General features: G+C 42.5%; 1 protein-coding gene across 1 annotated transcript in view; it reads left to right on the forward strand.

The window, feature by feature from the left end:
• The window catches only part of chrm2a (cholinergic receptor, muscarinic 2a), a 41,541-nt gene extending 30,664 nt beyond the window's left edge, over positions 1–10,877 (forward strand). The window contains exon 2 of the mRNA XM_079454112.1: positions 8,744–10,877. Within this exon, the coding sequence (XP_079310238.1) occupies positions 8,799–10,259 (1,461 nt within the window). The 5' untranslated portion in view covers positions 8,744–8,798 and the 3' untranslated portion in view covers positions 10,260–10,877. The remainder of the gene's footprint in view (positions 1–8,743) is intronic.
• The last annotated feature ends 3,705 nt before the right edge of the window (positions 10,878–14,582 follow it).

Raw genomic sequence — 14,582 nt, forward strand, 5'->3', positions numbered from 1 at the left:
TTTTTTTGTTGATATGAATTTTGATTATAGACATGTTATGACATCATCTGAATTATTCAAAATTCTATAGTATTAATGTTTTTATGTGCATTTTGTTTGTAACTCGTTGCATATGCAGAATGATATTTAAACACATCAAAATGACTGCCTTGACATTTTTTAAACGTTTAAAATGACCCTGAATATCCCTATAAGACCATGCCACACAAATCAGAGGTGAAGGAAACGGCAAAGTTCAATAACACGTTTCTGTTCTTCTGCCAACTGGGATTCTGGAAATTATGCAAATGAGAGGATGTGCAAATGTGATGTATTTAATATACAGTATGCATAATTGATGAGGGCAGACGAGAGAGCGGCAGCGACGGGCGAACGGGGGATAATTGAAGAGCGGTTTGTGAACAGCCGAGAACTTCTTTGTACGGCATTTGATGAACAAAAAGATTTTCAAGACTAATTTTCATACGCGGGGAATATGGATGGAGACGAACGCATTAGAGGGATCCCGAGAGCCAGCCGGCAGCGCAAAGAGCAACGGCAGCCTATTCATTTATTACGGCCGACTCATTACGAACCTGCCCGCTCGCATTTACGCTCGGCCGTGTCTGACACGGGCCCCGGGCGAAAGGTTAAGCCACTCGAAATGTGACGTGTCCTGTAAGCGTGTGCGTTATGAGCGTTAAAAGGTAACGGTTAAAAGCGGATCAAGTGTGTGCTGTTATGACGGCTGCGGGCCGTGCATACGATGATGGGCTCAAAACTCCATTCCAGAGATTAACCGTCATCAGATTCTGCTGATCCTCGGCTCTCAGAGAGATTTGCCGTGGATGTCGTCGGCTGGATGTGACATTTTGTCCAGACAAAAGCACCTGCGAGATACATCATATGAGCAACTGAGCCCATTTCTGGGGGACACTGTGTAGTAGATAATATACAGGCTGGTAAATGAAAAGTTGCAGGTTCAAGCCCCGCAAGGGGAAAAAAAACTTAGCCCTTGTCATATATGGCAAGTGTGATTTGGCACATAGGGCATATCTGTCTCTCATTTAAATATAACAAGTGTAAATGCACCTTTTGGAATCCACGCTTAAGATGTCTTCTGTGCAGGATTATAAAGTCGTGACCATGACCCTGCCATGAGCAATGGTGACAGATGAATTACCACCTTTCCAGTGTACATCATAAAACCCATTTAGAACTGGATCCGTCCGACTCTACAGTGCGTCACGTGTTTACGCCTTCAGATGATAGATATGGAGAAACATTAAAACAGAGAGAAAGAGAATAAGAGGTCAGTGAAAATAATGAAAAGGAACAACTCCAGAAAGCAAACGCTTTATCTCTTTCTGCTTTTCTCTTTCCCATTTTCTCTATCGCTCCCAATCTTAATGAGTACCACGGTACTCCATCCTACAGCGACACACACACTGTAAGACCCGAGACGAGACACAGAAAACACAACTCAGCAACTGCACGCATGACTAGACAACTCAACACACACACTTACGCTCGACGCTCTTTCTCAAGGACATCGTTTAAAGCAGCATTTTCTTCCTGTAGCGATTTTCTTCTTACCCTGACCTGGCGCTGTGTGAAGAAATGATGCCTTCATGTGGCTCTCTGTGAAGAATGAAAGAAACTGTAAATGCGGCCTGTAGGAAAGAAAGAAATCGCACATGAAGTCTCTTTAATGTCTCAATTTCTCCAAAAGAGCAAACAGAGAGAGTGGGAGTCAACATATAAAGAATGCTGTCTCTTACCATACACATTACAGATTACAGCATGATTCATCTGTGCACATTTTTGTTGTGAAACTCTTATAATTTGGTCGCGCTCTGAAAAGTCATTGTCTGACATCACCGAAACACCACACAGACACACTTTACCAACCAATCAATTCCCCATGAATTTAATCAAGTCTCACCCTCCGAGCGTCTACGATGGATGGAGGTTTGAATATCTGTTAAAGAAATCAAGAAATCCAATCTACAAAGACGGTATCGCTCTTCTGGTGCTGTGCATGTATCTGTAGTCTAGACAGTTAAGCACTGCTGTGAATTTCAAACACACAGATGTGTTCAGAGTTGACCGACAACACCACACCTCTGACCTCCTCTAAAACGAGGAATATTCATCATGGGACGCTGACAGAACCGCATTCTGATAATAAGCCCAAACGCTCACTTTCTGGAATGCAATTGAAGAGTGTGTTGTGTTCCTAGCATCACCACAAGGGACAATACAGCTAGTCTTTGTTTACTCTCGGTTTTCTCTTAAACAACTGTCATGGCAGAGCAGGAGTTTGAAGGGAATGGTGTTGTTTAAGCATTAGCATATGTGCATATAGTATGTCTCCGGTCTTACAATCTGTTCGCATACTGGACGCACTAATGGGACAGTTATTTAAAGTTGCCCGAGTGTTCACAGAAGTTGCTAATGAGTTGCTGAAGTTATAGATTGAGAGTGTAATACATTAATGAAGTGAAACAGATCCTGTTTCCCATTTCAGAGTGGATGCTATATCACAGGTTGTGGCTATTAGACCCTGCGGACACACAAACACACGCACGCACGCTCCGGCCTGGCCTCATTGAGATGCATTGTATGCAGTCTGGCAGCAACAGGAAAACCCAACACTAAACAGCTCTCCGTCGAGTTGTAATGACGATATTGGAACATTACTCGTGAGACACACTCTCCTGATAACATGCACAAACTTCTCACACGATTTATAATGGCGAGATTACGACAGCAGGCCAGATCTACATGATAAAACGAGTTCCTCGCCATCATTGTGATGAAACGTGCCGTTACAAAGAGGGAGGCCATTATCCAGAAAATTGCTGCGAAACGGCATCCAACCTCATCGAATAACCCGACAACAACTCTGCTCGCAAATGTCTTTTGCCAAGAGGCATTTGAAAGTCTTTTAACAAAACAACATTATATACCTGAGTTGTAAATGTGTAAATAAAAGCGGTAAAACGCAAAGAGCTGTATTTTCCAGGTGGTTGAGGCGAAAGGCTCGTGTATGGGAGGTATTACAAGATCACGGAAACTGTGATTTTAAAGCTCCAGACAAAATTGCTAAACTATTCATGTCTCCAAATCCCTCTAATGGCTCCTCTGACAACAACAAGAAGCAATTCTTACAAGCTTTTGTGCGGATAGATGCGCGGATACATGCACTCGTATAATTGTGAGTATCTGTTCGCCGGATATAATGTCAATGCAGTCTTAGTGTGGATTTGTGAAGCACTGGGACCAGGGTCAAACTTTTACAGGCATACACAGAACAATAAAAACAAAGCACACACGAGCCAACTTGGAAAACACAAACTAAATAGAACACACGTTGCAAATGAATGCAAAGGGAGAAATGTACTGTAATTGTAAACCTCTTTAATTAAGGTGTGACTAATAATGAGAGTAAATTAGTTCTCTCATGTGTACGTGCATGTGTGTTAATACAGCATCAGATGTCCTGAGCAGATATTTAGGCTGCCAGATGTTGCCACTATGTTATGTTTGTGTGTCCATAATGGGATCATTTGGGAGCACTTTCAGCGTCCTGCTGCGCACCATTTCAATCTGCCAATACTCACAGCTGAGACCTCACACACACAACCTTAACCTGTCCAAAACAACATAACACACACTCACATACATCAACGACACAAGGCCTGAAACAAACACAAATGAATGCGAGTACCTGTGCTGCATTGGGCATTCAGCCAGGGTTTTCACGAACAGTCTTCTTCCACACTCTGTTCCCTCCTCAAGATAAAGACAAACAGTTAGTTAAACTGTCTACATGAATAACACATCTGATTTATTAGCACAGACGTCAAAAGGAAACCCTACTGTCCCCTGGAGTACTGAAGTTTCCTCACACAGGACAGCAAGTCTCATACACTTTCAGGTTTGTGACAGAATGAAAGCGACAGAGAGGCCTGACGGAGAGCTGCTCAGTCCAGTGAATGTCTTCAGGAGTGACTGAGTTTGTTTATAAGTGCGCTGCCATATGTGAAACATCCAGACTGACGGTGGCAGATGGGAAAGAAACACAAACACCGTTGCTGTCTGTCAAGAATAATCAGATCGCTGTCTGTGTGCACAAACACAGAATATTTGCTACAAATGCCCATAATCAGACAGTGTTACCGTATCTCTGCCTAAGTGGAATCATCTCATTATCTTTGCCAGCTTTTGTTTGAGTCTAAAGCGTCTCTCCTCAGTTTGTCATTAACCTTTCAGTCTGCCCGACACACCTGCTATACACAAACAAACACCTGCCACACGAACACACAAACACTGAATCACGTTTCTCTAGCAGGGTGGAAACAAATCTCTCTGCATTTTTACCTTCTCACACGTTTCTCCGGACACACACATCCCATGTCCACACCTCGGATGCACCACACCGTCATCAATTGAGCAGGAAAGAAGAACATTACAATCTCATTAAGTCATTCATCCATTCAGATTGAAATCTCATAAGAGACTGCTGCGGGACGGCCGCTGACTTGACACATTCGGTCAATGGAGCAAAGACGTTGGTCCTGTCCTCAGGAAAAAATCCACGTTGGTGTATATATGACAACAGGGCCAGAAAACATTGCTTGTGCACAGAGAGGGCTGAAGCCAGAGAATCTACACAACATCAAATTCAAACACTTGTTTGATGCATTACCTTGAGACGTCTGTGCCGTTAAACTGGATGTGTTATTATTCAGGCAGTGTCCCGCTATAGCACCCCTGCGGAAACAGTGAGAATGCAAAGTGTATTTCATCAGATAAACACACAGTAACAGACCGTGCCTAAACTTTTAACAAAAGCTTATTTAATAACTATAAGTCATCAAACTATTGTCAAAGGCTTGTGTTGTTGTTTAAAGCAATATAATTATCTCAGTGTCTTAGAAACGGCTCCATTCCAGAGCGTTTCAGTGCAAACAAACACTGATGTTCCATCTTCTACCACACACAGATTATGAAGCCTTTGCTCAGAGTATTGATGTAAATATGGACGGTAGGTCAGCAGTGGCTTCTGCTGGAACACAGAAAGAAAACCGTAAACAAGGATAAAAAAGGGGCAATAGAACGGGGTAGAAGTCCTTGGAGCGTCCCATAGGGCAATGTCAATTTTCAGCTCTACTGAGCCAGTTCCACAACGGCTGAGTCCAAAAGCCTGAGCAAACTTATTCATAATGCCAAACTCTATTCTGTCATTCGACACATTGCTTCAGCCAGCCTCAAATATGGACCTCAGATCAGAGAATGCCATCAGAAAGCGGCAGGGGAATGTGAACGCTGCATCAGGCAGAATAATTCTGAGGGCAGTTTGTCATTACAATACAACAGGCCTCTTAAGAGCCGAATATACAGATGATTAATGAATCCGGCGGATTGCATTATACCTGATTAGTCAAGCAGGTCTGAGCTTTTATGACTATAAATAAAGAATACGACACACATAAAAACAAGCTGAAGTGCACGGACTCAAGTGCTTAGAGGTCGATATTAAAACAGACAATTGTTTCAGGTTTTAAAGGCAGACGAAAAGACGTCTTCTGAGATGTGATGTGTATGACAAAGTAGCTCTGGAACCTTATGCTACCTTCTGAGATGACTTGTTTTGGCCGAACTCAAAGACAGTGTCGCATGTATCCTTTGCAGAGAAGCCGATCCCAGGATGCATTGGGGCAAACTTCCATTTCAAGACTGATAAAACAAAATACATTTTATTTAATGCTGAAATCAATTAATAAAAATACTATTTTTTAATCAAAAACAAAACATGCAAAGTCAAATACTGCATACTTAATAATGTAAATACATATATATATTAATATGTATATTCTAAGTATTGCATTATTATATTTTCCATAAGCTAATGTCAAACTGGGAGCAGTGGATGGCAGGCGGCTCACCAGGTTTCAAAACAGAACTAATAAAGATGTTCATCTGAATGAATGGAGTGTGCAGATAGCCTGCGGCCAGCAGGTGACTTCTCCCCGCAGACCCAGCACGCTCTGTCTGCATTGTTGCTGTCCGCCTCTTCTTAAAACACTGATTGCTGGACATGAGCATTTTTACCAGGATTAGTTTGGCTTAGTGCCGTGGCTAATGCCATGATTAGGGCTTTCTGGCACTGGAGATAAGTGAATTTTCTCTGGTTATTCGGAGGCTGCTCTGGAGGGAAAGTAGCAAAAAAGGCAGCGTTTTAATGTAGAAAAACAGAGCAAACTGTCACTCGGCAAGACTGATAACCTCTTCCCTCTAATCACCATTACCGGACTCATATCTATTCACATACACAGACACAGAAAGGGAGAGAGAGCCTGGCATTAGGTTAATTTTGCCCGCAAGCGCTGGTATGGGAACAGATCCTAGGCTCTAATCCTGGTACAAAGACGAAAGGCACGACTGAGCCAACAGTGGAATATTAAACTCACATTACCAATGTGTTGCTTTTCCTTACATCTTCAATGCAAACGATCAGAGCAAACAACGGTTAAAGAACAACCTCCAAATCTATACGACTTGAGTACTATATGCACATAGAGTATAGGAGTGTACTGTACGCTACTGTATAGTTTTTACAGGCTAGTGGCATTAAAGAGCATTTGGGCTCAGTTTTGTGACATCCTTTTTGAGAATAATGTTTCTTTTACAAATTATGCTACCAAAAATATAATAGCGAGAGCAAATTGTGCTTAACACTCATTAAGAGAAATCCTCTTAATGGTCAAATAAAATGTCTTGATCTACACAAATTCACATTTATTTATTTAGGGCTAAATGCATGCAAAACAAAGTTTTGTGGGATTCCTTTATATTGGAACTCATTTCCTAAGTCTATATAAAATCTCCACTGTAAAAAGCCTAACCCAGTAACAATACACTTCTTTATAAATATGTTATCTATGTATAAAGGATCAACAAAGTTTATGATAAAAAGTGGATCAAGAAAGCTTCACATTGAGTCTACACAAAACACAACATGATATAATCTAGAGAGACACAGAGAGAGGTGTAATGCAGGGGTTCCCAAACTTTTCAGCCCACGACCCCAAAATAACAGTGCCAGTGACTCGAGACCCCCACTATCCTCGGAGGTGTCCAAAGTGTACAAACACCAAAGATCACAGCTTAACATACAATTGTTTTATAGTTATTTACTCATTATTTCACTTGTTGTTATACATAAACTATTACTACAGATGGTCGAATTTCATCAAACCTATTCAAGTGCTAATGGTGGTGCCTCTCTTCGTACCGGAGGACGATGGCACCTTGAAATCACGGCGCTTCCAGCCCTCCCCGCTGGCCTCCCCGCTGGCCTCCCCGCTGGCCTCCCCACATTGTATTTGGTTGACATTAATCAACGTTTCGTTTAAAAAATTTAGAATATCCTAAACTTAAAGCCTGAAAAATAATTTGCATGCACATGGGGCTGTTTAACTTGGTGCTGTAAATGAACTTAATGAGGTTGATAATGTCATTAACGTGACAATCACCTCAGGGGTTATGATGGGGGGGTTCCAAAGCATAATGGCTTTTTATTTGCCTGGTTTTAACTTTTAACTAACAATAAAAAAGAAATTTCTGGAAATCATCTCCACTTTGGGATGCCTGGTAACGTTTACGTTACTTCAGATTAGTTTTTTCTCTTTGAGTTCAAGCCTTAAATGGCCCTTTCACTTCATTTAAACCGTTTCATAATTCACATTAGTTGAAATGTAAAAACACTTCAATTTTATGACTGAAAATCGCTCTGAAACAAGACGTGTTAAGATCTTAAAATCACCAGATGAAAACACCCGAATATGCTATTACACCGATCAACTGACACGTTTCATTACAATCTAAAAGCAGTGAAACTTCTGTGAGAAAAATCACACGGGATTAAAGGGAAAATAAATATATTATCGGGTAATTGTTTGTATTGTTCCACTCACGTGAACGCCGACACCTTTTCACACCGTATATGTCGTTACCATATCATCATTTCCTGTTAATAAACTAACGTGTTGATGATTTTCTCATCGGGTTAATGTTTGTTCTTGTGTCAGTCACGTTTATTTTTGCAAATAAATAAGGATTATTTTTTAATTGTTACTATTTGGGTAAACTCACGTTTGTCTCTCGCGCTTTCCGCCGCTTCTCGGTTTTGACTGGAGAAGATACAGGCAGCCACCACCACTGCGCATGCGCACTTCAATACCACATCATTTTTGTCACGCTGAAAAGAGTTGATTCATATTTGTATTATTGTAAGGTCGTGTTTAGGGTCGGGTTAGGTAAACGCGTTTTCTGGTTTAATTCATTGTAATTATATGGCGAGACTTTGCACCACTTCCGGCCGTATCCGTATCCCTTCTAGCAACAACAACCGCGCATGCGCTCTCTGTCGCCACGAAAACAAAAACTTTATTATTAATGAATACATATCTGATATATATTATTTTGGTTTTAGTAGTTATTAAAATAAAATAAAGTCAAAATAAACGTTTTGTAATAACAAATAGACAGTTTTGAATAAACTTGAATACATTTGGTTTATTAAAGTGATGTAATGTTTTTGGGCAGAGTGATGGTTTCACAAATACAATGGTTAAACTATGGTTATAAAACTATGGTTAATGTATGGTTTGCGTGTGTTTTTTTTGTATTTGTATGAATTCTTCTATATTTTGATCAAATATTAAGTCAATGCTTGTTTTTCTTTTTCATGCAGGTGTGTTAATTCATAACTCCTGCCTGTAGTGAACTGAGCAGCTGAACCTGACGCCATGGACGCAATTAACTTCACCTTCTGGAACGCCTCCGAGGGCAATGAGACGGAGGAGACGGTGGTGGACGAGAGCCCCTATAAGACAGTGGAGGTGGTGTTTATTGTACTCGTGGCCGGATCACTCAGTCTGGTCACCGTGATCGGGAACATTTTGGTCATGCTCTCCATTAAAGTGAACAGAAGCCTGCAGACCGTCAACAACTATTTTCTGTTCAGTCTGGCCTGTGCTGACCTCATCATCGGCCTGTGCTCTATGAACTTATATACGGTCTACATTGTGATTGGATACTGGCCCCTCGGGCCGGTTGTGTGTGATCTGTGGTTAGCGCTGGATTACGTGGTGAGCAACGCTTCGGTCATGAACCTTCTGATCATCAGCTTCGACCGGTACTTTTGTGTCACCAAGCCGCTCAGCTACCCGGTGAAGAGGACAACCAAGATGGCGGGGATGATGATCGCCGCCGCCTGGGTGTTGTCCTTCGTCCTCTGGGCTCCGGCCATCCTGTTCTGGCAGTTTATCGTTGGGGGGCGTACGGTGCCGGAGAAAGAGTGCTACATCCAGTTCTTCTCCAACGCGGCGGTTACATTCGGCACGGCCATAGCTGCTTTCTACTTGCCAGTCATCATCATGATGGTGCTGTACTGGCAGATCTCCCGGGCCAGTAAGAGCCGTGTGAAGAAAGACAACCGCAAGCCGTCGAGCGGCAACCTGGAGGTAGCATCTCCAAGCCAGACACGCGAAAACACCACCAACAAACCCACCAACAACAACGTGACGGCCGTAGAAGCCGAGCGAGGTCAGACCCAGGTCACAGACGACGCGGCCAACCAGCGAGATGCCAAACTTCAGAATGGCAAAGCGCCATCGACGGACGAAGGAGTGACAGGCAACTGCGTCCCCGCCGAGGAGAAAGAAAGCTCCAACGACTCCACCTCGGGCAGCGGCGGTGTAACGAATCAGAAAGACGAAGTAGCGACATCCGCAGCCAACGACGCTCCCACCCAGCATCGCGCCAAATCCGGAGGATCCAAACTCACTTGCATCAAGATCATCACCAAATCACCCAAAGGAGATTGTTACGCTCCCTCTAATGCCACGGTGGAAATCGTTCCGGCCACTGAGAGGCAGAACCACGTTGCGAGGAAGATCGTGAAGATGACCAAGCAGCCGCCCAAGAAGAAGAAAGCGCCGTCCTCTCGGGAGAAGAAGGTTACGCGCACCATCATGGCCATCCTGGTGGCGTTCGTGGCTACCTGGACGCCCTACAACGTGATGGTGCTCATTAACACCTTCTGCTCCAGCTGTATTCCCAACACGGTGTGGACCATCGGATACTGGCTCTGTTACATCAACAGCACCATCAACCCCGCCTGCTACGCCCTGTGTAACATCACCTTCAAAAAAACATTCAAACAACTGCTGCTCTGCCAGTATAAGAACATCCGCTCCATCCGATGAGCGGTCCGCACGTGTGTGTGTGTGTGTGTCAGAGTAGAGTCTCATGAAACGGCTGGAAGTCTGTATATATCCGACCTGTGCTTCATTTACATAAAGCTGAACTCTGTTTTGTCACATCGCTGGTAGAAATTGCCAGCGACTAATTAAAAACGAGTGACTTCCAAATCGCTGTTAGTGTGAACGTCCATTAAGACTTCAGCAATTCAAACAGAGAGATTGAAAAGGGTTCAGGTAATGAGACGGGCCCACACAGAATCATTCAAATAGTTGTTGGGAATCTCATTACGCTTTCCAATAAGACTGTATTGCTGTCAGCTCCACTGAACACGTTTTACTCGGTTCAAATCCAGATTAACTCCGTCTGGGCCTGCCACGAGTGATCGTGTGTATGTGTGTCTGTTGTTTTTGTTTTTATAGATAATATTGTTGTAGCACTTTACACACATAGATGTGATGCATGTCGCAAAAAGAAGGATGAGAAGTGCTCAGATTTTGGACTCTGTACTATTCAATAATAACACACAAATACAGGGACAACAGGGCTGACTGAAGATCCAAACCCGATGTGTTTGAGCTTCAGTATAAAATCACACATGTATATAAATGTACATAACCGTGTACTGTAATGTTTGTGTGGCGTGCTGAATGATGTGCTTGTGTGTGTGTGTGTGTGTGTGTGTGTGTGCGCATGTGTGTTATAAAGCCGGTTTAAAGTCAACGGGAACTCATTTGACTTCTGAAGCACAATATTCAACAAGAGACGGAATCCTGTAGGCTTAACAAACTACAAACTAGATTTGATCAAATAAATGTTAAGAAATGTTATAATAACATGCACGGACCATGCAGGAAGTGTTCTTAAGAAAGTAAACCGTCTCGGGTTTATGTTGACTTTAAAGCGTTCATCAAACGGAGTGTGACAGGTACATGTATGTGAGTGTGTGTGTGTGTGTGTGTGTGTGTGTTACGTGTGCTCTCAGAGAGCAATAAGGGAGCTGGAGAGGCTCTCTGGTGTGGCCGTATGTTAAAGTGGATGAGCTGTGAGTGCTCGGGGGCTCCAGGGATGCAAATCTAAAGCTTTTAAAGTGAGCAGACGTGCAGGATAAAGAGCCTCTCAGAGACGCGCTCGCATTAGCATCCCGCTCACCTCTGCTTTGCATTTACACAAAACAGTTCACTCGCGGCTGAGTGAAAGAAAAGAAGATACCAGCTACACACGGACAGAGGAGCGCGCTCATTTACATCCAGAGCTTGTGGCCTAACTGTACAAAACAGTCTGTAAGTTCTCATTAAAAGAGCCGAGGCTCATTTCCAGCCTCGTTGTAATTGACATGAGACCGGCGCTCGTTGCATGCGTGTGTTTGGCTGGCCTGATGATGCTCTGATCTCTGGGTGCATGACCTGCCTGCGGGCAGCCTGTTTGAAAGATTTGTGCGTGTGTGTGTGTGTGTGTGTGTGTGATTGATTACCCCGGAAAGGGGTTTAAACTAAATCACAGGTTTCTGCCTTGTGAATTTAAAGGGCTAAAGCGTATACGCTTTCTCATCTCATTATGAGACGCTGTGTCACCATACATCAGTTTTGATTCATTAAACCAGACGTACAGAATCCTGCCTGAAGCAGAGGATCATGGCATAAATCAATCAGTTGATCAGAGAAAGTGACAGTGATGCATGCTGGGGGAATGCTGTACATCTCCAGCTGGGAGATGATGTTTGATGTCTTGTTTGTGTTGAACGTTGGTTTGTGTGCCCTGCGCTCGTACTTTCCCCCTGGGATAACAGTCACTCTCAAACTGAGTCCGTAGACAAGACTTTTATTTTTTCATTGTCATGTCAAACCGGTATGACTTTTTTTCATCTGCAGAACACGAAAGAAGATATTTTGAAGAATGTTGATCATCAAACAATGCTGAACCCCATTGACATTCATTTCTCAAAATATCTTCTTTTGTGTTTCGCAAAGAAAATAGATTTCAAACCCCACAAGGGTAAATAAATGATGAAAGAACTCTCATTTATGGGCAATCTCTTTCAAAGTAAACAACAGTTGATTTTGAATGAAAACTGTTGTCACCCTTGGTACATTGTACTGATTCTTTCTCCCACACACATATAATCAGTGTCAGTATTTTCATCTCATGATGTTTTGTTATTTTCGGCTCTATGACCGAAGTGTTTATTGTAGAATGTAGAGCTGAGTCACACATACATCAGCCTCATTCTGTACACGCTCACATGAGCAACACAGCGCCCCCTACACACCTCACATGACACTGTCATGCATGTCACTGTGCATCTCCGACTGTTTGCAATCGCTGTGTGTGTGATCCCTCTGTGCTGGAGGTCAGAGGTCGTGACAGATGTTTTCTGGTGTTGTGCTATAAACCGCATGCGGGACAGATAGTGCAGGTGTCAGATTGAGTGTTCAGACGGAGATCTGTGAGCTACACGCTCTCTCCTGTGACCCCGTCCTTACATGGGCCGACACTCATCTAACACACTCTCTGTGTTCTTCAGAGAGAGATAAACAGATGAGAGAGTGTGTGACGCTCAACAACATCACATGTACAACAGCTCAGAGAGTCCACACACACATACACACACATACAGCACGTGATTTGCTGTGTGTGTTGTTATGTTCAGAGAGCTCGACACATCATCATCCTGCAATCATCATCATCAAGAGTAAACTGACGGCACAATTAATATAAAAGGGCTTGAATATATTGATCGGTTATTGATATCATTTATATAGTATAGTCATTCTATTTATTAGATATTGATTTAAATAAATATATAGAAGTTCGCTGTTCTTGTGTTTTTAAGCAAAAAGTATCAGAAATATCATTTATGGTGTTCATGGCGCTTGTTGTTGGCAAGTTTAGATTTGAAGTGTAGCTGTAAATATAATAAATAACTTTTTCCTTGGTAAACACAAAGAGATTAATAATATCAGCGTGTGTATGTGTGTGCGTGTGCGTGTGCGTGTAGGTCACACATGTCATTTGTGTGAAGTTTGCTCGTGACCCAGAGATCATGTAAATCAGAACATGCTCACAGTTCTTGATGCACACACACACACACACACACACACACACACACACACACACACACACACACACACACTAATGATGTGTATGTGTATGTATGTGTTTAACGGTCATCCATAGAGTGTCTCAAGCCTCTCTCTCTCTGTGTGAGTTTAGACACACATAAACTCAATTGTAGCGTGTGATGGAGGTCATGAGGCCATCATGAACAACCAATGAACACTAAAGATGAATACAACAAAACCGATTAGCAGTCTTCATCAAACGACAGACGTGCTTTTGTACAGTTTTCTTAATCAGTATGTAAACATAAAACATCCATAAAGTGGGAAATTCGCTCGGACGGTATTTTCAAAAGAACCAAGCCATACGTGGACATTGCAGCAGGACAGAAAGCAGACAGCGTGAAAATGAAAGATGACTTCAAGGAACTTGTTGGTGGTCATAGCAACTAAAGCAGACTTCTTCACACGTTTGACTTTAAAGTTGTTGTTTTTTTCTCTCTTTTTGGCTCATTAATGGTGACTTGACGACGACGGGAATGTGCTTCGGGCCAGAAACAGACTCAACACAAGTATGCAAATACAGAGATGAACGCTTGAGCAGCCCGCTGAAGATGCTCAACATTCACTCTTGTGGTTTTGTGATGGTAACAATCTTCTGTCCTCAGGGGGATGATTACGCTTCCTTCACACGTCTGTGCAGATAAACAGGTTAGAATCAGAATTGACCTCACAGACGAAATACTTGTAAGGCAGATTTTAATATACGTGCCAAAATGCATCCTGAATCCCTTACAAATAGTAGACTATACTTAAGCAAAATTCTACTCTATTTTAAGTATACTTTATGTCCAATAGTATACTTGTAAGTGTGCTATTTCAATACTATTTGGAACTATAATAACAATGTTTTATTTTGAGTATAATATGAGTATACAATAGCAGACTTGTAGTGAGGGATAAGACACAGATGTACTTGCGTAGTGCGTGCTTCGCCTGAATAGGCCGTTTACACAGTATGCATTCTTACGCAAAGATTTGGTAAAGCTGAACTCGTGGATGCGAGACGTGTCACATCGGCCAAAGACATCCGTCTGTACATATTATAAACCAACAGAAGAATGCGTTCTGTGTGAACGAGTGTCTGGACTCATACGTCAGATGCTGGTTTTTATTCGTATACCAAAAATATCTGATTTCAGACTTTGGGTCACTCATGAGACACGGACTGGTGAAGCTGTATATGTACAGATCTCAGCATGTGTATAT

The sequence above is a fragment of the Barbatula barbatula genome, assembly GCF_947034865.1.
Source record: "Barbatula barbatula genome assembly, chromosome: 4".
Taxonomy (NCBI): domain Eukaryota; kingdom Metazoa; phylum Chordata; class Actinopteri; order Cypriniformes; family Nemacheilidae; genus Barbatula; species Barbatula barbatula.